General features: G+C 31.7%; 1 protein-coding gene across 2 annotated transcripts in view; it reads right to left on the bottom strand.

The window, feature by feature from the left end:
• The window catches only part of MS3_00003861 (uncharacterized protein), a 248,629-nt gene that overhangs the window by 195,983 nt on the left and 28,905 nt on the right, over nt 1-23,741 (bottom strand). For both annotated transcript variants that reach the window (XM_051211722.1, XM_051211723.1), the window contains exons 4-6: nt 22,089-22,160; nt 12,819-13,186; nt 9,384-9,464 (exon numbers count right to left, since the gene is read on the bottom strand). In XM_051211722.1, coding sequence (XP_051071819.1) covers nt 9,384-9,464; nt 12,819-13,186; nt 22,089-22,160 — 521 coding nt within the window. The remainder of the gene's footprint in view (nt 1-9,383; nt 9,465-12,818; nt 13,187-22,088; nt 22,161-23,741) is intronic.

Raw genomic sequence — 23,741 nt, 5'->3', positions numbered from 1 at the left:
AACTGCTGAATATTAATTCGGTGGACTATAAATAAACCATTTTATGTTCCGTCTGAAAACTTTAAGTGTCTCTTCTGGGGTGGTTGTGGGTGTACGATGCTGTGGAGTCTCATACTGAAACAAAGAGTTGTACGGTGACCCTGGTATTCTGTGACTGCCTATTTTAAATTAGTCCATCAAATGAACTAAAAATAATTTATTTTAATTTCAAAAAATAAATTAAAGATTGTTATGATAAGAATTATCCTGATATTGCCTAATTTGGTCTTTTATTGTATTATACCACCTTTGCTCATCCAAAATTGAGTTTAGTTATTCAACTGCATCACTTACAAAGACTACCCCATTTTACTAAGTAGCAATTAGCACATCAGTTTATCACTATTATGCAATTAGTTCCCTCTGTGAATTTAAATAAAGTCAGAACGAACACTGATGCAGAATAATATGAATTCATTATATTTCGTGGTTTCTCATCAGCTGCTTACAACCAAATATGTATTAGAATTTTACACTGAGGTAAGATATAGTGTGGAACATATGACATAAGCGAATGTAAAGAATTGGAATGACCAAGGATGTCAATAATAACTTTACATATATACAAGAATGGGTCAGAGGTTATTTGGTGTTAAAATCAAGGAAACATTAGGGATGGGTGACATAACAGTTGAATGAAGTTCAGTGACAGATGAGATAAATTATGTGACAATTTTAGAGGTCATGAAGAGTTTACATAAGATTCATGAAATTAAAAACTGGTAAGATGGGTCTGTGTAATAATTGAATCGGATTTGAAGAGTTCACATAATTTAAGAGAATCAAGTGAGTGGAAATGTATCAGTTAAGGGGTGGTTATGATAATTACCAATTATGATAATAACCAACAGTATGGACATTGAGAAAATAGAATGTAAGTCGTAAACTAATGTTCTTAATTGATTTTGAATTATTTGTAAGTTTTTTTAAATAATGATTTTGTTTATTCAATTTCAACGAAATGTTATTTGAATGTATATATTTTGATAGCAGATAGGAGGAAGGTCCACAGTATACACAACGTCCTGTTTAGAACTGGTCGGCTGCATATATCGTGGTAATGATCTTATGACAACTTATCATTTCCATTCCTATATTTGAAACAAGAAAGTGTTCATATATAGGAATTATGAAAACTGGATGATGTTTTACTTCAATTCATGGGATTTTTAATAAATTCACAGCTGAAACTGCAAAAACAACAAAAGTTTCGCCAACCAAACAAAAATATTTTAGTCCATATACAATTTGGTTTTGAGTTCGTTATACTGTATGTCTGAGTTTGAGTTGACCATATCAAGTTGATGAACGTACACAGAAACTATGTAAATAATTTATATGATTATCAATTACGTAGTGAAAGAGCTAGTAAAACTCCAATTTACTGACTGTCTTAAAACGATTTAAATTGGTAGTTTTTGAGACATGTTAGCCTCATCTTTAAATCTGTTGTGTGGTCTGAAGTGTTTGGCTTTAGTAAGCTTTAAACTAGAGTGAAAGAATTCTACAGCGCTGTTACGCTTTTAGTGTTTCCTTCTCACATACAATTCGAAACTCCCCTAAATCTTTAGTAACAGTTTCTTTCTTCTTGATAGTCTTAAAAAATTTTTGTAACCGATTTTATTTTATCAAAAACAAAATATTAGTTAATGAATCATAAATTAACCTTTTTGTTACTATCACTATATCACCTATGAATCATCAAAAAGGTTTAAGTATTAACATTGTGTCCATAAATGAAGTGACCTGTTTGTTTTCGAATACATGGATTACTGTATCCAGTTTGTTTATAGCCCCAGTTTAGTGTCACAAATACAAGCATATGTTGAATGCAACTGCGTAAATAGCTATCGAGTTATCAGAATTCGTCGTCTGGTAAACATATTTGTTTTAAAACATTAACACAATGGTTATTAGACTAAACAACAAAAATAAAAGTAATAAGTTACTTCTTTTCTTCACTGATTACAAATAATCCCCCCAAAATATTAATGTTATGAATTAAATGTCTAACTATATAAAGGAATGAAATATTTAAAAAGGCAGAGGACAACAGTGTGTTGAGAGAAAGTAACGTAATCCTAATCGATACAATCTTGTTTATTGTGTAGTTTTTGAATAAACTTAACTTCATTGTAGTATTTACGTAGATTTGATTAGGTTTCAAAGTATCTAGTTACATGTAAAATCAATTAGTATTCAGGGAGAATCATAAACGTGAAATAAGCAATAAACATGTAATGTATGGTTTTCATTTAGATGGTAGTTGGAGGTAGTCAACAGGAAACCCTGGACCCGGGTTTCGTGCTACTTGGCACTCGTCAGCAAGGTGTACCTGTAATCTTGAGGGAACTGGTGCTCCCTGGCGGATTCGATCTCGTGTCACCCAGCTTCACAGTCAGAGACGTTACCACTGAGCTATCCGAGCCGTGACTAACCTCCTGTAGGACTGAGATGTAATCACAATTGATTGATCACTGGGTGGTGATCAAACCCGGGTCCAGGGTTTCCTGTTGACTACCTCCGACTACCATCTAAATGTCAATACATAGTGCCTGCAGTGTCGAGTCACCTAGACTGGGGGCCACATTGCAACATGATCGATAGCATTCGATCTGCACTAATAAGGACTAGACAAGCACGACATTGATCACCACCCAGTGATCAATCAATTGTGATGGTTTTCATTCTTTTATCAATCAGTAGTGAATCAACTAACTTCAAATCTGACTCAGTAAGTTGAAATATGTTAAAAATGGTATGACGACAATTAGGTTAAGAAGCTCCAGTTTTGAGTGTCTAGTCAATGCTTAACACCAATTCAATGTAAATGATTGCGAATTCATCTACTCTAAGCTGTACAACGACAACCAAAGGAACTCATTCAGTTAAAGCTATTTTCCTGACAAACAATTTTAAAAAAATTGAACTTTATGTGATTAAAGATTCCTCTAACTGGTTTGACATTCCTATTTAATAAGAGTCTTTATCGCCGCCTACCTCAAAATGTATTGGATGAAACGAGGTGTGGAAAAACGAAGACTTGACATTAATCCATCAAGTCAGTGACTTTCGGTAGGTGTAGACTACTTGACTGATTTTCGTGCAACAACTATGATCACTATTTGAAGACATTGAGGGACATAGCTCAAAGTCAACCACAGTGGTGCTGATATATTCGGTTTTTATTTTTCTTCAAATCTTGAGATATTGAATTATTTTTATTCTCTAACATCATGTCTGCCTTTAAATAACATCTCCTGTTTAGTCAGAATATCACCATTACTATTATTATCCCGACACCCTTCAACTTCGTGTGTTTAAATGGTGAAACAATTTGAATCAATGTGTTGTTGACTCAGGTCTTTATTATTCGGTCGACTTAGTGAATCCTTTTGTTCTTCTTGTAAAGTATTACTATGCATTATACAACCTAGTTTGTTTAGAACCTCACACCTTTATTTCGTATGATATTTCTATTAATTTGACCACTTAACTTGATTTTTTGAATTTTTGCACTCATTACGCAATAGTCTGATTTAATAACGTCACGTTAGAATTTATTTGATATTGAAACCTTTGAGCTTTATAATAAACTATTTATTAATTGAACAATATTATATCTATTGACCGTACAAATAGTGTTACACAAGTCACTACTAACTAATTAGCATTGATTTTATAATCAGTTTTGATATACATATGTCACGAACTGAGCGAAGTATGGGACTCATCATCACTGTGTATCCATAATTCAACGAGACTTGGTCTCATACGAGGACCCAACATTCGTCCAGTGCTTCTAGGTATTCAATGTGTGTTTAATCACAGTCTACAACATAGACTAGACAATTCAATAATCTTCACAATCTGCCTTCCTCCATCAAATATATATTCCAATGGTTAAGGTCATGAGTCAGTTGAAGCTAGACCACCATGGAAAACCTGGAAGCACTGGACGACCGTTTCGTCCTATTGTGGGACTCTTCAGCAGTGCGCATCCACGACCTCGCCCCCTGCCAGACTCGAACCTAGGACCTACTGGTTTCGCGCGCGAGCACTTAACCACTAGACTACTGAGCCGGCATCCAACGGTGTTAATGTCTAACTTCAACTAAACCACGAAATTTAGCGACACATTCACCATTGTCTTCAGTGAGTTACTATCTCACAACAAACCTAGTTGAACTCCAATGGTCACTACTTCTCACTAGATATACCTCCTGAAGCCAGTCATTAGTGAGCATATGTTGATTAATACCAGATGGGTTTTTTGTGGAGATTGTAGTAATTTCAATGGCTAAGATCACGAGTCAGTTGAAGCTTTTGTAGAGAAATGTTAGACAGTTAAATAAAAAGGAATATTTCTTAATTGAATTTCATATTCCATTTGTCGAAAAATAAACATTACAACTAGATTGTGATGAAGATACACTTATCAGACAGATTTGAACAAAATTCCTAATTTTAATTTCGTTTACCAACACAGATATGTATTATGCATTAAAAAAAAATAAGAGAAAAATCAATGAGACATATAGTACATCACATATTTGACAATGAAAAAAGACCTTTATTATTTAATAGGCACTTGTAATTGTTTTTACTGATAAACTGGATTACTTTGCATAAGTTAAATACATTTCGATACATTAAAATGACTGTATATTATTTATGAAGCTTAAGCGTTTTATATCAAGTTTTAAAGACATAATCAATTCAATTTATCATACAATGTTTCTGTTTTTCTTGCCTTTACAGAAAGAAAGGCTATTAACGTTTTACGACATCATTCAAAATTGGATGTGTTTTGAAATAGGTTTATGGTAATTCTTACTTATGAATAACTGATGTACTGTTTTAATACAAACTAAATCTAAATGAACTAGACAAACTGAACAACTAACATACAACATTTCAACAATTATCCTCAACGTTATGGAGGACAGGAAGAAATCGTCAGTTCAAGAGACGATTAATATCGAATAAGAGAAAATTTGAAGTCAGACAACTCTGTAAAACATGACCTTGGGAAACATAGTGAGTTCAACCGTGGAGTTCAACCAGATCCGTTTTGAGACAGTAACTCACTGTAGACAATGGTAAATGTGTCACTCAACTTCGTGGATTGATTGAATTTAGACACTAACACCGTTGGATGTCAGCTCAGTGGTCTAGAGGTTAAGCGCGAGACTGATAGGTCCTAGGTTCAAGTTTCGCGAGGCGGGATCATGAATGCGCACTGCTGAGGAGTCCCACAATAGAGCGAAACGGCCGTCCAGTGCTTCCAGGTTTTCCATGGTGGTCTAGCTTCTATTGACTCATGATTTCAACTATTAAAACTACTATAATATCCACAAAACACCCTTCTGATAGTGAAATCAACAAACTGAAAACAACAATCACCTTTCAAATAACACAAAATATTAGTGCAGAAAAATTATCACAGTTTTCTTTTTTCAAAAGAATTAACATTTATTAACAAAAAATAGGTTAAATTAGGTTCTCTCAGCAAAATGCAACCTGTTTTTCTCAGAGGTTTTCGAACTATCATTCTGATGTGGAATTGTGGCTATTATGATTGAATGTTTGCACTAATTAATGTTTTTTTCTCATTTTCCTTATGCATATTCATATTTTTGCAGAAATCTTAACAATATCTAGGTTCCATTGAATGGTTACAATTCAGTTTCAATATTGATATTTCAAATTGATTAGGTGTCATAAAGTAATAATTAATTATTGGATGAAATGTTTTAATAGTTGAAACATTCTAGTTTAAAACACTATTTGAGATATTCAGATCGTCTAAACTATATTGATTACCGTGGTAAATAATATAATCTTCACATGATATTTTTATCAGATTCAAATTTATTCTATACAACTGAACTTTGCTACTGAGTTAGGTTATTGCTCACATCTTTATGGTGTCGCTTTCAGAAATTTACGCTTCAATTTCATGAACTAGATAATCTGGTTTTCTTATAGTAGACAATTACCGGATTTGAAGTATTGATCAGAAAATATTTGTAAGTGTTAATATTCTTAGTTTTATGAGATGGTTAAAAAATGCAATTATTTGTCAGCTTTGAGGCGACTTTAAGATTCACAAATATTGTATGTCCTATGTCTCGTCAAATATCATGTGAAAAGTCGCCAATCACAGGATCAACTCCTATGACTTTGTTCATGGGTTAAATAATGGCACGTAAACCAGTACGAGCAGCCTTAAGTCAACTCTGAATCCATACGGGTCCGTGATATAGTAGCTTCTCGACTAACAAAATCGGTTCAGTCCAGAACACAAATATCAGCCTCGACTATATGAATCACATATTTCAAACCCCGTTCACTATGGTTAGATAGAACACACAAACTAAAGATTTTTCAAATTTATTTTGCTGAATAGTCATTAAATTCTAGCTTTAAGCAAGAAAACTCAATCAGTTCCTTCTTTCTCTTAGCCGAATTGAAATCGATCAAAAAAGTGTGTGTATAGAGAATGTTTTATACATATTTGTTCAATATATATCAACCCTAACCATAAGCAGGTTGACCTGAATTTATTATGACTGGGTTTCCAACGTTTTTGTATATGTACACGTTTTGTTCATATGCATTGTCTAGGTGATTTCTGGTACACACATTTCCAGATAACAGTGGGTTGATTAACATATAAATGTACATAAGTAATGGCCTAAAACATAGTTGGTGATGGTGACTAAGCTGAGCATTTACACTTCATTACACATCTAACCTTTAAATTATACTGTACATAATTTCCATTATTTAGTGCAATTAATTGGGGAACCAGAAAAAACCAAGTGGTATTACATTACAGAAATGTAAACATTTGTTGTTGACGTTAGGGTCGTAGGCTCGACTCCGTGCAGGGTGGTGCATTATGTACTGCTGAGACAGTTTTCTATGATTTTCAATGGTTTTTCATCTTCCATCTGTGACGAAAATTACCTTCGAATTATAAGTGAATCTTTACAAAATCATTTCATTTGAACTACTATCAACAAAACAGCAGTGATAAGAATGGAAATAGAGGGAGATAGAGAGAGAGAAGAAGGAAATAGGCATTTTCGTTCACTGAGCTATGGAAAATATGTAAACATGAATCTAACTACTTTCTAGTAATAAAAACAAAGTAATTACGTTCTAATGAGTAAAAAACTTTTGAAATGTTTTATTAAACAAATATCAACCAGTTTATTTATCCTTAGCTGGGCATGATACAAATATGTTGATAGTTGTTCTACTTTCTGCATAAAGCAATATATTTATTCTAACATTTCTATAATCAACTTACAAACTTTTCTTTCCTTAACGCTAAAAGAAATATTATGAGAAGTACTGACTAGAATAGTATCACTTGTATAAATCGAGACAGTTATTATTAAGTTAATGATTTCAGTCCATCATGGTAGTACCCATCTTTCTATTATTAAAAATACACAATGATATTAAAACTAGAAGTGAGTTAGTTAAAGTTTCCACCTTCTCTAAGCTAGATTCATCACTTTACACTAATAATAACTATATCCTAAACTTATGCAATGATCAAGAGGCCTTAGTTTTTCTAAAAGCTTTTTTAAAATGAAATATTATCTATTTGATATAGAATTAGCATAGTTAACTATAAAAAAAATCGATCAGCACAATACCCACTCTGAAGTAATATCGGTTGAAGGTATTTCTATAACGTTGGAAATGATTAAAAATAGTTTGTTTATTATTTGTGGATATCACAATTATGATCTAACTTAATAATATGACAATCGACTTGGTCATTTTCCCATGAATATTATTTAAAATATATTAAAATGAAACAATGTGTTTTTGAATAAAGAAACGAATAAAATACTATAAGTTTGTACGGTATTATTTACCTTATCTCTAAGTTAAGATAGAAAAACTGCAATGAGTTCTAAAACTAAACAAAATCAAACGATTATGTAAAATAAATAGTAAAATTTGAAATGTTTTAATTAGAAAAGATGAAGAAAATCTATTAACGAACGAACAGAACTGTTTCTGTATAGTAGGTTTTGTCGAGTATAATCTATTCTAAATTTGACAGTTTTTATTACTCGTCTCAAGGATCATCTAAACCCCATAGAAAGACCTCTTTGTCAAAATGAAGAAAAAAGAATTGATAGTGGGACATACTATTTTTAATAAGCAATAAATTGATACTAAAATATCAAAACGATTGAATACAATACTGTTCAGTGAGACGAAAGACGAGTGGCTAAATCTTTTCATGCATTATTAAACTTTACTACATTAAATGAAACCGAAGACCTGATCATCTACATAACTGGATGAATGATTATAAACTTATAAATTAAAGTGTTTATCCATCTTACAAATATTTCACTTTTTTTTTCTACGCTCATTCACATACACAAAAACTTGTCTGATATAAAATCTTTTTCGAACCGAATTATAAGTTGAACTTGTCTGTATTATATATTTGCATTTTATTTATTTCTCTGTACTATTTACATTGGATCTAACTATTTGTAATTAGTTATTTCGATTGTTGAAATTTAGATATTGATTTGCGTTATCAAATATATTTTATGGATAAAATTTTTCTTATTACTGTAATGAGTGAGAACCCAAGTGGGGAAGACCAATTTGTTGGTTAATACGAAATTACACAATAAATTGGTAAAATATGAGAACCATACATTAAATACTTCATTTGCAAATCTTCCATCAATTATCCACCACATTATGTATGGTTCTTTCAATTCATAATCACTTTCTGTTTGTCTATGTTTTCTTCAACTCGATCGTTTTCGCCTTCTGCTACCATGCATTTCACTTCTCATTGGTGTTATATACTACTTATGTCGACAGATACAAGTAGCATACAGCATATTATTATTATTAATAATACCGATTTTACCCTGATCAATTGATAATTACCTTAATAACTAGTTTGAAAGTTATGATTATTTAATTTAGATGACCAATGTATCATTAAATATATTACACTTTATACGTTAATCCCATTTATGATATGAAAGAATTTTTGTCGATAATATTTGGTCAATAAACACAATTGAACACTTTGAACTTTCTTCATTTACTGTTTTCTCTACATTTTCTTTTGTGATAATATTGACATAATTATAACACAGTAAACATATCACATTTGTTAATCATTCCTTTCTAAAAGGTCATTAAGAACATCAACATTCTTGTGGAAGAAATAACTATGCGAATTAAAAGCAAACAAACAAACAAACAATTGATTTATCTGCGTAGATATAATAATATTAATAATTTTTATGAATAATATTTATATGAATTAAACATACCTTATTTGATGTGCTATAGCTAGAAATGCTAAACCATCACGCCATGAATGTGTAAAATTTGTTAAGCTAATACCAGGATATCTGTAAATATATGATTGGAGAGAAAGAAAAAAATTATAACACAACAAAGATAACTTAAATTTATGGTAATATCAGATAGGATTTTCATAATGTCAAATTATAACTAGTAGTGGAATCAGAAATAGACATCTTGTCCCATTTTAATGTTCATCAGTTGGATGTATCCACATAACAATGTTGATGTTTACAATGTAATTCACATTAAGTATTTATTGTTTTAGATGCCAACATACTGTTCACTAAGCTACCGGGTCTAGATAGCCAGTAATTAGTAGATTTATCAGGAACTTTCGTCGTAGAACGCTGAGCTCCATTTGATGCAACTGTCTTCATTATGAAGCTTGATTCATTTTCCGTTTCTTCGTGGGTGGGTACAGCAAACGTTTCGTGTGCAGTTAACAAGACCCCGTCTTTCCGTGAGCTGGACAAATCACTGCTTGTATATTGTGTTTCGGGGGTAATGGGATTTGAACCCTGTGCAGGACATGTTTCAGAAATGGAAATTTGTGGACCACTGGACGGATCATATATGATTGCTATTGTTTCGTTTAAACCATTGTTTGTCGAGCATTCATGGAGGCCTTTACTGACACATTTATCCACTCTGCAATCATTTTCTAGCTCTGTTCGCAATTTAGAAATTAGTTCATTTACTCTCATCACATCTCCAAAGCATGGATGATTCAGCAGCCGTGTGTGTAATTTGTCCATAAATTCCAACTGATTCTTTTTAAAACGGTGCTATTGTCGCTGAAATAGCAATCGCAATTGATTGGAAGGGAGTCATTTTCTGTTTCTGTATAAATCAGTACGGTAATGAAAAATACTGTATGACTAATTAACAACCAATGTGGTGCAAGGACACCGACGACAATTCTGTATGCTGATTATCTTGAGTTTTTTTTTCACTTCGTCACCACAGATATGTCTTCTTTTTGAACGCCAGATCCGACTCCTAAACTCTGCTAGTAACCCCGAAACGCGAATGACACCCGAAAATAAGTAACTCGGTATCTCGGCCAGGTTGAGTTTTCATGATATGGTTATAAAAATCAAATTTTCCAGCTATAGGATAGCAATAATTATCCTGAATTCTTAGAAGTCACATTTAAATCTGAAAATATACATGATAGTTGTATGTTGCTGATAATTTATAGGGCAAACGTTAATACTCTTCGATCAATCCCTTGCCCATTAACAATTAGTATATAATCACGTTGTACTGTTAGTAATTAGTTCTTCTCATTAAGATTACATTTACTTCACATGTTAAAAGTTTCTAATTTTTTTTCTTCCTAAAAAACATTTTTTTAAAGTCTCATAAGTTAAGGAAAAAGCAATACCATTTGTGAAAATTAACAAATCATCAGACATTGCTACAACATCACAAAATCTGTAAATTTAATAGTGAAGTTCATTGTATAACTCAGTTGGAAATTCTGTAATAAGCTTTTAGTGTATCTCGAATGAAATAATCAGACTATATATTATTTTACTAATGAAGAATAACTTCTCGTTCGATATTAAATTCAAGTATAAAATATGTTTTTCAGTCTTTTCTTATTATTTCTGTCAAATTCTAGTTTTTACTACAAAAACCACCATTATTATTACTGTTGTAAATATCATCGATAGAACTGTTTGATTCTCGTGTGTGGAATTACTTGCGCCCATTGCCAAGGAGTCCCATGATAGGACAAGACTGATATCAAGTGCTTTCAGGTTTTCAATGGTGATTTAGCTAAGATTAGTTTGTGCTTTAAACTTTAAAAACCCTATGATTTCCACATATCTCCTATGCTAAAAATGTAATTGCAAAATAACCTAGTTAAGTTTAATTTTGTTTTCTTTGTTTGACAGTGAAGTTTTCACAAATTGAACAACAAACTATCTCGTTATTTGTTATTGAGTAATAACTAATAAAACAAACCATGCCCAAACTCTATTTAAAGGAGCGAAGACTCACTGCAATACATCTATCATGTGTGAACATGGGGACATCAGGTGACTGTTTTTCAAACAACTGCTTTGAAACAGCCCCCAATCGGGAAATGTTACATCGGACAAGGAGTTTATATTCTTCTTCTTTGTTTACGTGAGCATTGATTCGCCAACATACACACAGCATATCTTTTTTTATGTCAATACATGTAGACAACTGTGGACACTTAGTTAACTGAGATAAGGTTAAAATCTTGGATAAAGCCAACACAAAGGATATAAGGGAATTCTTAAAATTTTTGAACTCAGGTCCATTGGGAACCTATAAACACACTGATCTAAACCAAATTTATTAACCATTTGAAAAATCCTAAACAACGGTTAGTCCTAAAACCAGGTTAGTGAGAAAGATAATCAAAATAAATATTCAGATGATGATAAGACTTGTGTTGAGGAAAACCACTCAAATATGTTGTCGGCAAAACAAGTTGCGGCGAAACCATAACTTACGAGCAAACCAGTCCGATTTAAGGTAACAAATCTTGGATTTGGGCTCGAAATTCATTCACCCATATGGTTAGATAGGATGTCAGCATTATAGTTGACGTCAGTTCATGACAAAAACCCTAACTCTAATTCCTAACATCAACTTCTCAATCTAAGTCCCAATTCTAATTTCTCACACTAATTTATAACCCTCTTTAGACCCTAATAGGTAGGTTAATTTTCCCAACGTCACTTGTGTCATCCAAGTTGATAGTCACATGCGGAGTGATTGTCAGAGTTCCTTTCTATTTAAAGCTTGTGTTGTTTAGAGGTGTAATGAAAGATTCACGACTGAATGGAACATAATATCAAAGATTAAAGTATTTCAAAATAGTAAGTCATAAAATCTAGATAGTTAAAATAGACTAAACTGCAGGATGGAGATCAACGAATAAATGGTAATCGGATTAGCAGATTTGTATGGCACGGTTTAGTTAATAGCAATACTAGGATAATATTCAAACTTCTCTTTACCACTGCATAACTCGAACTCTACTTCTAGTTACTATCTAAAAAAGAGCACTCCTAATATTAAAAAATATATTCAATAATAAAAGTAACAATAATTCTCTAATGCTTTAAACCTAGATGATCCATACATAAAAAGTAATTTAAATATTGTAGGATAATAATAAGTTTTCAGTAGGTGATACTCAGAACTGTAATAAGCTCATAATTTTATGCTTTGGTTTTAAAATACTTTAATTGTTGTTTACTTCCAATACTTGATTTTTAAACTTTAACTGTCATTAGCTCTAAGTGTTGCGTTGAATTTTTCCAGAAAATAACAACATATTACAAAAATTTACTAGATTTATCAACAAGTGAAGGAAGGACTGTTGTTCAACAACTAAGTATGGCACTCACCCTTCGGTCACAGCAATACACCAAGCTAGTAACCGTTTATCCTGACTTATTAACCATCGATCTACACATGGTGAACGTGTTGATACAAGAGCAGCTGGCGCTGAATGACCAGTCGATGAAATACTTTGACTTCTTTTAGTTATTGTCGAACCTGATGAACTAATTGATCCAACTAAGTTTGTTGATGGACCAGTTCCAGCTCGAATAGCAACGATTAAAATCCATAGCGTATCTAAACCAAGAAGTAATAAACTGTATTCAGTTGTTCTGGAACTCGGGGAATATTCCTTGAGTAGTTTTTCTGAATCAACTGTTGAGTTTTGTGTAAATTCAGAGATAGCTGATTGAACAACAGTGGCTATTTCATTCTGAAAAAAGATAGTTTTTGGTGAATAAGAAAATAAAAAAGAAAAAAAACATATTTAAACATGAAGACTAAGCATTCAAAATGTAAGATGTTTGTTTCCTTTATAACTGTCAGCATCAAGTTTTGTTTGTTATCATGCGTTAATCCAGTGCATTACTACACAAGTCGATTTAGATTAGCGTTTATATCAGAAAATATCCATCAATAGGATAAGTGATGAGCATTCGACAATGGATGATGAAGCAGATCTTACTTATCAAATGATACATGTATATAGCACAGAATAACTTTAAGATCACTTCCTCTTTAGTTATCATCCACGGTAACTGGTAATATACTGCATAATTTTTCACTGCAGAGCAAACATTTTGGGCGTTATTATCAACTAGCTAACACATGCATAATGTATCTAGGTAGATAAACTCAATGAACAACGGATAAGGTTAGCACAGAATATGAATCAATTGTTCAATCGTCTAGAGCATTTTAACTAAACACATTAAATAAACAAATGGCTAAACAAAACGATAAATACCGTAGAAAAGTATATTGTTCCCAATTATCGCACTGGGTAACAATGTATACATAACCATGAATTTATTTTAATCAGTTTGTTCACTCTGAGCTTTATAGCTCACAGTATTTTCAACAGTTTAGTGCACCTTAGATGAAGAGCCTTTATTTTTCTCTACACGTTACTGTTTATGAATCAAACATCTCATGGAATGATTTCTTACCTTAAAATAACTTTTAACTGATATTCAATAAGTTCTTTTGTTATTCAAAAATGTATATTGGAATCAACTCCGCGTGACAAAATATAAAATAACTAAACACATCGTCTGGTCATTTGATTGGGATTGTAGCAAAAATAATTGATTAAATTAAAATTCAGTTTACAAATACTTCATTTTCACTTTTTTCCCTTAACAGAGAATAATATTTTTTGATGGTTGAGATCATGAGTCAGTTGAGGCTAAACTCCCATGGAAAACCTAGAATCACTAGACAACCGTTTCGTCCTATTGTGGGACTCCTCAGAAGTGCGCATCGACGATCCCGCCTCACGAGATTCGAACCCAGAACATATCAGTCTCGCGTGAGAATAAATAACATGTTCACAAAATAAACTATTACTCATAAGTAGCAAACTTCTGCAATACAAGGTGAGATATTTCAACGAGTTTTTCGCATGACTTCTTTTCGTTTCGTTAGTAAATGTAGACGAGTAGACATTTCACGACAAAAACATGGTTAAAAAAACAAATAGAATAAATTCTATGAGGTCTAACAACAGGTTTTATCGATCAATATTATTACTGCTATTTAGGCATACACTATCTAAGAAGCGTAAGAGTGCATTATGTGTATGTATTCATACCTGCACAGATGTAAATTGTGCTTGTACATATGTACGTAAAAGCAGGTTTATAACTTCCAAATTATACGATCAATAAACCAGTAAATAAGATGTGCTACATACATATATATAAAGACGCAAGACTGCACAAGTACACAGAGATGCATTTTATGAAATCCAATACAATTACAAAAATAGTATGGAACTTTACAAAATCATGTATAGACAGGATATTTCAGTTCACTTTCGGTGACTAGACTTAAGTGTTTGGGTAAATGGAACAAAATGAAATGACCACAGGTCAAAGGTTAACGAAATTCGGAAATGTGAAACTGTTTTTGCTTTGAAGTGCGCATCATTAAAGGGTATTAGAAATTTAGCTAGAATTCCCTTAGTCAATGTAACTGATGACAAAATATTATACATATAAGTTTAAATCGCATTTACATCCCGGGGAATTTTGTATCTTATTTTTAAATAAATGATTTTTTCAACCCATCTAAGGAAATTTCCTATCCCATTCCGCCCAATAAAATGAATAGTTTTGAAACGGAAGATATTGGTTGTTGTTTTTTGAAATGTAATATAAAAAGTAATAATTTCTTCAATATTTACATTTTCTCATAACTTTGAAAGTTAGTAATTTACCTAGCACTAACTATATAGTCTGTATGTCCTAACTGATAGATTTAAATTGATCAATTCTATTATATTGTTTCCTTAAGAGTTTACTGACCCGGCTGTATCCTCAAGATGTCTTTAATATGCGACAGATGTTGTCGGTGTAGGAGATAATGACGAGTTGTAAAGTTAGCTTACATCCTTTGTTAGATTTTGAGAATCAAATGGATGATGACGATAATAATCTGCATTAATTTTTCTGAGTTAATACAGATCACATAAGTTTCACTACTGTTTTCCTGGATGAAGTTGGCTTTGATGAGACAAATCGATAAATCAAGGAATCTTATGAAAATAAAAACATGTTAAAATTAAGAGCAACCAATTTTCAGTTCATGCTATTGATCTTAGTAGGACTTAGACGTCTAGGCGGTAATATTCTAAACACCAGATATCAGATTCAAACCCGTTTATTTACACTTAACACTATATGTGATGTATGCTATTTATGCTGACAGATAAAAGTAGTATGTAGCCACGATCGGAAGCGGAATGCCTGGCAGCAGAAGATTGAGTTGAAGAGAACAGGAAGGAGTTCAGATAACAATCAAAGTAACAACAGAATTAGAGGAATAGTAGTGTATGTAAAGAACAACGCATAAAAGATGTGCAAATGATGTATTTGTTGTGTAATTTTCATATTTCGCTAACTCACTGTGTAATTTTGCATGAAACAATGAATTAGTTAATCCCGCCGAGTCTCCGTTCACTACATATTGAAATTCTCATTACTTACACACATATTTCCTATTGTCGGAACAATTAAATACGTGAATCAATAAAACGGAAGAAAAATTGACTGTGAGGAAATTGATATCACTCTTTATCTCAATGTTGACTAACAACCAGTTGTTTCATATGGCGTTCGAATATAATTGATGGAAAATTTCCATTATATTAAAACACAGATATATGAACGAAGAATACTCTTTTCAGTAATTTCTTTTCAGGTTCGACTATTATATAACCAAATTAACAATTCGTAAAGTCGACTAAGTTTAAGGCATAGTTACAAGTTTAAATGATGTACTTTGCCTCAAATCTGGTCGATTTTATGGATTATTAATTTGGATATATAACTGTAGAACATGAAGAGAAATTACTGAAAAGAATATTCTTCCTTCATATATCTATGTTATAATTGATGTAACTTTTTTTCTAAAGTTACAATTTCACATTGTATGGCTATGAAACAGTCTGATAGATTGTTTTGAAAGAGTAAAATTCTAATGTAAAAGTGCAAATTTTTGAAATCCAATCAAAACAGTTTATACTAGATGGATTTCAACTAATCGAATTACAACGATGCACCATTTACGAGTAACTAACGAATTATTACTTATAACAAAACTATGTTCTAAATAACATGAGTACACATTTTGAAATACAAGTTAACTAATCACTTATTATTGAAAAGGTATAATCATGCCCTTAATTTTCAACAATAGTGGTTAGGAATCACAGTAATTATGACAATAATGCTAGCGCATAAGTTTTATACGTGTTTATGAGTGAAATTAAACTTCGCGTCAACGGTAATTATGCAAAAAGGAAAACTTGTTGAGTTCTAGTGTACTTCATCAGCACATATTGATCTAAATAAGAATTATATATATATATATATATGCGCATGTTGAAAGTGGTATTACAAAGTCCATATTAATGATAATATGCTTCTCAAATGTGGATAGATGCAATTTAGAATCCTTTCGCCGCCAAACGAGAATTTGTTTACAGTGCAAATTAACAAGAGAGTTGAGCAGACACCTTTTGTTATTTGGATGTACAGAATGAAAATGTATGCTGTGCAGTAAACATTTTAGGAATTGAACTAAATACACCCCGCGTGGGTTCGAATCCCCTCACTCCGAGTATAAGTGATAAACGATTCCGACATTACAATCAGCGACGACCAGACACAAAATGTAGCATTTAAAAAACCAAGACAATAAGCATTCAAACAACAAGTTATAACAAAATATGTAACGACGTATTAAAACCTTATATACGGAAATTTACCAATACCAGTCACTTAAGATTTGTCAATAGGACTTTATGCACTTAACTAATGATACAAAGTACCTTAATAGGAAAATGTAAAAAATTAGAAAAATCAGAAATACTCGAAAAGTCACCAGTGAAAGCTCGACCAGAATGACCTGCTATTACAATATACCTTCCGAAAAACAGTATTTTAATTAGTGGTGGTTATTATACAACTAAAAGTTATATTTCATACACATGGTTCACCTTACCATTTTGAAAAGAGGGAGAACAAAGATTCTAACAGAATAGCATGAATTCATTTTACTTCGTAGGCTCTCGTCAGCTGCTTACAACCTTGTGATATTTAAAATCATAATTACATAATGGGTTTAAATTACTTTCATGAGAAGGTTTGGTCGGAATTTATATTGAAGAAATATTAGTATAGCATAGCAAGGGTGTAAATAAATTTAATAGACTGAATATTGTATATATATACCCTATGTAAAAGAATATTCTACCACCCTGACTATGACAACAGTTCAAACGACCAGAAACGAGTGATTATATAATGAGTAAACATTGATAGGAATAAAATGAGTAGAGCTCAGTCGATAAAATTAGATTACTAATTTGGAAGATAGTTGAAATAAAACTCAATGATTTAAATGTTACAGACAATAAATGTGTCATCAACATATCTGGAGTATTCCGTCGTTTTGCTAATCGCCAGTTTAAGCACTGTGTTTTCAAGATACCTCATAAAATTATCTGCTATGATTGGACCTAGTGGACTTCCTATTGCTAAGCCATCGATTTGACGATATATGGTGTTATTAAACTGGAATTGAACGTCTGTTGTGCACATGAGTAGTAGTTTTTTTGAATTCTGGGGCTGGTAAATTAGATCATAATTCTGACAAACTATATCAATAGTTTCAAAAAGTGGTATATTGGTGAGCAAGGATATTACATCAAAAGAAACCATGAACTTATCGGCAACATTCGAACGATTCAGTTTATCAATAAACTGGAATGAATCTCTTAACGTATATGTTGCTAATTTCCGGAGGATTGGTTCTAGTGTTTCTGCTAGCCACCGTTCAACTTCGTGATACGGTGAGTTGATCATTGATAGGATAGGTCAAAGGGGAGCGTCATGTTTGTGAACTTTCGGTAAACCATACATATGAGGTAGACGTGAGCTATATAGTCTGGGATCATTGTAAGTAGAATTAGCAATCATTTTCCTTTTTAGAAGTTCTTTAAGCATGCTTGTGATTCGTTTTTGTGTTGAACCAGTTAAATCTTATTTATATTTATCTACCTTGAATCTCAGCCGATCGTCTAGGATCGATTTTACGACTGGATAAAGGTTCAGGTGTCGTCTTAGTAAATACAGCTGATTATATCACTAAGATGAAGGCACATGTTAATTGACCCTTTATTGCATTGTTCGATTACTCCAGGATGTGCGTTTTGTCTTGTTTGGGACTCATCAACTGGATGTACCTGCATCACACAGTTGATGTTCACTCCGAAACTCGAACCCAATACCGTTCGCTTCAAGGCCATCACGTTGTCCATTTAGCTACCTAGTCCTGATAGCCACCTGCTTGTACAATAAGGTGACAAGAGGCACATATGCCAACAAGAGACTAACCAATTGCAGTCTTAAACAACAATCGGAAGATACGAGCAAACAATACTACCTGAATTTAGCCTTTTCAATTTATACTAACCATGTCATCAGTCAAAGATTAAATTTAAAAAAAATACTCATATCGGGTTAAACACATTATTTCCATTGTTCAAAAAAGTGCTATTTCTAGCCTCTTTCAATATTTTTCTGTTCATATATTATGTATATATTGCATAAAACAGTATGATTTTCAGTTGAGAATTTCATTTGAATCATTTAAAACTATCTTTATATATTTTCTATGAACAAATCATTATTGTATGTTTTAATTTTTCAGATAAAGAAACAAATAAGATGAACTTCAAGGCTTGAAAAGAAATCCTAAATGAAAAAAAAATTTTTCTCTCAATAATTAAGTGAATGAAAAAAAATTATATTTAATACTGAACATAATTGTAATATTAAGAAAAAGAGTCTAATATAAGTGAATAGACATATATTTTATTTACGAAGTTGCGCCACCGTACACCATTGTCTTCAGTGAGTTGATATCTCACAACAGACCTGGTTGAACTCCACTGGTAACGGCTTCTCACTAGAACTCCAGGTGTATATCTTGAAGTAAGTCACTAATGAGCAGATGATTATTATCATGGATCGTGGATGCGCACTGCTGAGGAGTCCCATACCAGGACGAAACGGCCGTCCAGTGCTTCCAGGTTTTCCATGGTGGTCTAGCTCCAATTGACTCATGATTTCAATCTGTGAAATTTCTAATATATTTTATTTGTAAATATTAACAACTGTTAATAAAATGAAGTATCTTAAGTGTAAAATGTACTACTTATATAAAAAACAATCACTATGTATTCATTTGTATAAATATTAGTCAATTAACAATTTAAGATAATATATTACATGTAAACAATTTTAATCATGATATATTCTAATAATTTAAATCCAATTTTGCTTAGTTAACATTCCCTAATTATTTAACATTGATCATAATTGTCTATCAATATGTAATTTAAGTATTTCAAGGTTAAGTTGTTAAAATTTGGTAATTAGATTTTTAAAAAAAACAAAAAAAAAAATACAAACTATAATACTTTCAATTAGAGCTACTTTTTTAATTACCTTACAAATAAATTTATAGTCGGGAAAAAAAGTTTTTTTTTCCGAAAAATGAATTATACAGAAAATAAATTTGCCAATAGTAGTGTAGTGTGTTATTTAACAACGAAAAAAAGTATTAGGAAAGAAACGGAACCAAATAGCTTAAATGAAATTCTATTCAAATTTGATACCAATTAGTAAATTGATCAAACTCAGAAATCACAATTAGTTTTTTATTACCATTATGGAAAGTTTCCAGTTATAATGGTATGTTTTAGGCTTTATTTTATTTGTGGTAACTAGTTTACACTCTGGACATATATTGAATTTTTATAACTATATAGTTAATGATAAAAATCAACTTTAAAAAGAATAATTTCAACAAACCTCTGATTTAACTTATTATTAACCATAGAGTTGAGATCGTAAGTCAATTGAAGCTAGACCACCATAGAAAACCTGTAGGCCATTTCGTCCCATTATGGGAATCCTCAGCAGGGCACATACACGATCCTGCCTCGGGAGATTTCAATCCAGGACCTATAGGTCTCGTGCGCGAATGCCTAACCTCTAGACCACTGAGCCACGAGGCGGGATAGTGGATGAGCACTTCTGAGGAGACTCACAATAAGACGAAACGGCCATCCAGTGCTTCCAGGTTTTTCATGGTGGTGCAGTTTCAATTGGCTCATGATCTCAACCATTAAAGTTACTATAATATCCACAAAACCCCTTCTGATACTAACGACAGAGTTATTTGTGAATAGTTTTAGAGATGATCTTTCGAATATCAAGCTAAAATATATCATCGATTAGTTTCAGCATTGTCAACAATGAGAGAGATATAACTAATTACATGGAATGATCACACTATATTTTTGGTTGACACTGAAAATGTTAACTAACAAATTCTGACTCAATAATTAGAAAGCCTTGTACTCTATAAAACTTATGAAATTTCTGATTACAGATAAATGCTGATGAATAATTTTCATATCAGAACAATACAGCCACCTAATACATCATGATTTAGGTGGAATTGTAGCAGGTATCAGTTCATGATGAAAACTAATCTCCAATAAATAATCTAAAGGAACCCCTCAACGTTTATGAAAAAAATAACCTAAACCGAAACCGCTCTAGCGTTATATACGAACGAAGACTAAAAGAATGCTAGCTTCCAGGACTTTCATCATATACATATTATTGTTGTAACTAGGTTATGTCTATTCCTTTTTATCATAAGCTTTCGATTACCCATTAATTACTGTTGTGTGATTTACTACTCTTAATGTGTTGCCAGTCACTTCTATTTACAACCACATTTTAGCTTGATCATGAACAATTGTTACTGTTATTTTATAGTATGATGTGGTCTGGTCGTTTATGTACATAAATGAATGTCTGAAATTTAACAACGATCTTGGACTGGTGGTCGTTGGTCTTATATTCCTCCTCTTCGTTCGAGACTGATTACTATTGGACCAGCCATTAAGTATAAGTATCAGTCTTCTTGTCCATGTTGCGTATTGGTTGCTTCAAGTCAACCATGAGCATTGGTTGTTGTTAGGATATAACAACTTAGTCGAAGTCCAATCATGAATAACCTAATAATCTTTGATAGCTATCATAAGTCCGTGCATATTACTTATAAGTAAGATGTGCACGAAATGCATAAACATTCAACTGTTTATTCAAATATTTTACAGTATCTGAATATAAAAAATAATTTCGATTTACTAATAAATATTTTGTTTGATGAAACGACTCTATAACTACAAATCTAGGATTTTTCTGCCTAAACAGACAAAATTGTCCTTCTGATCATAATTTTTGCTGATTTAATTTGAATAACCGACTTTTTAACTGCTGATAAAGCGAAAGATCTATTCTAAATGCAACGATTACTGCTACAACAGATTTTTAATATTGTTTACAAGTGCCTCAGAGAAACAATACTTAGTGATTGACTTTTATTAGTTGATCATGTTTATAAGTTTGACCTTAATAGTTGGACGTTTTTGAAAGCTGAAATAAACAGATCTATAAATTTAAATAACATTTCAAATATATACATATATATATATATATATATATATATATATATCACTATCTCACCCCATATAGCTTTTCTAGAATAGTTATTGCACGTTCCAGGTGAGGGATATAATCTGGGAATGTCTGTTTACTCTAGAAAGAAAAAAAAACAAAGAAACAGGTAAGTTTTAGGTAAATTAATAATATGTAATTTTTATTATTTTATCTTAATTAATATATTTTTATCTATTGTATGCAAGTAACATAGTAGTTAATGTTGACGATTTAATCGCGTTCAGTGTATTAGGAAAATTATTCTTTAAAGATATCATTCTATTGACTATGTAGTGTTAACCGATTAACGATATATTTTAAAGTTTCATGATTGGATTGAAAAAATATTGTTTAATACCATAAATACTTGTTCGAATCTTCAACTATTAGATGGTACTACGTCTCATCTTTTCAATGAGATTGATTTATAAACAATAATGTCGTTCACTATGTTAAACAATGTTACTGAATTTAAATCTATTATTGGCAGGGAGTCATTCAAATGCAAACCTGAAGAAATAGTTGATAATGCAAACCTTAAATGAAATCGCCATTCGGATTTCGTCACTGTCATTACACAGTATTGAGTTCGCCGATAACTTAAAAATTGTTTGAGTATTCTTGATGCTGTTCATTTAAACAGTAGAATTTCACTTATGTTGAATGAAGAATAATGAGTCAGTTTGTGCAAAACGACACCTTCAGTTTTTAAATTTATCCAGATCAATGAAAAAACCAAGATACTATAATTTAATAAACTCTATAGAGTGCAAACATACAACTTATTGTGATGTTATAACTCTTGCAAAAAAGATTGTATAAGTCTGATGTTTTTAAAAAATGAAGATAGAAAATACATTCATGCCAAAACCAAAATGTATTCATTTAACTGCTATCTACTTATTTATAATACAACAATAAATTGAACTGTTTAACTACTATTATGAAATAGTTAAGTATTAATCTTTATTTTTTATGTTTTAAATAGCTGATTTACATGGAATTTGACTATTTTTCTCTAAACGAGTTTTGAATAACCCGACATTAATTGCTGTAATGTAGTTTACAGATCAGTTCATACATTTCAATGTAGTCATTGAATTTTTTTACTATAATGTTTTACGTACAAGAATTACAAACCCTGAATTCAACGTCAATACAAATCTATCATTGAAGTTAACTTGGTATGCCCATCTAAAAACATATTCACTTAAGCGAAGATAGATAGTGGCTAGCAGTGAAATCCAGGACGCGCGTCTCGTTCTATTTGGGACTCGTCAGATGGACGTACGGACATCCCTAAATTGATGTTTACTCATAATCATTTAATGTTGACACCAATAATTTCAAAGAAAGACTAGCATTATAGTATAGTTTCGTTAAATTAACCTTAATAAAAAGAAATATTCACATTCCTAACAGTAAAAGATACTACTTAATGTAACCCTATCGTGACTACTACTGTTATTATAAGTAATACTGATTTAATCAGTGATATTAATGCTAAACAACTACGTATTAATTTAATTATCTGAATCGATTCTGATGATTCGCAAATTAACCACTATAATGGTTTATAAGTTGATCATATAGACGTTTACAAAAAGCCCTGTCTAAACAATGTCACCGTTTGTTAACAAACAATACCCGTATATCGTTGTACATAGCAGGAAAAAGAAA

This window comes from Schistosoma haematobium, chromosome ZW (genome assembly GCF_000699445.3).
Source record: "Schistosoma haematobium chromosome ZW, whole genome shotgun sequence".
Classification (NCBI taxonomy): Eukaryota; Metazoa; Platyhelminthes; class Trematoda; order Strigeidida; family Schistosomatidae; genus Schistosoma; species Schistosoma haematobium.
The sequence above is the reverse complement of the archived record's forward strand: the minus strand, read 5'-3'. Positions and strand labels throughout refer to the sequence as shown.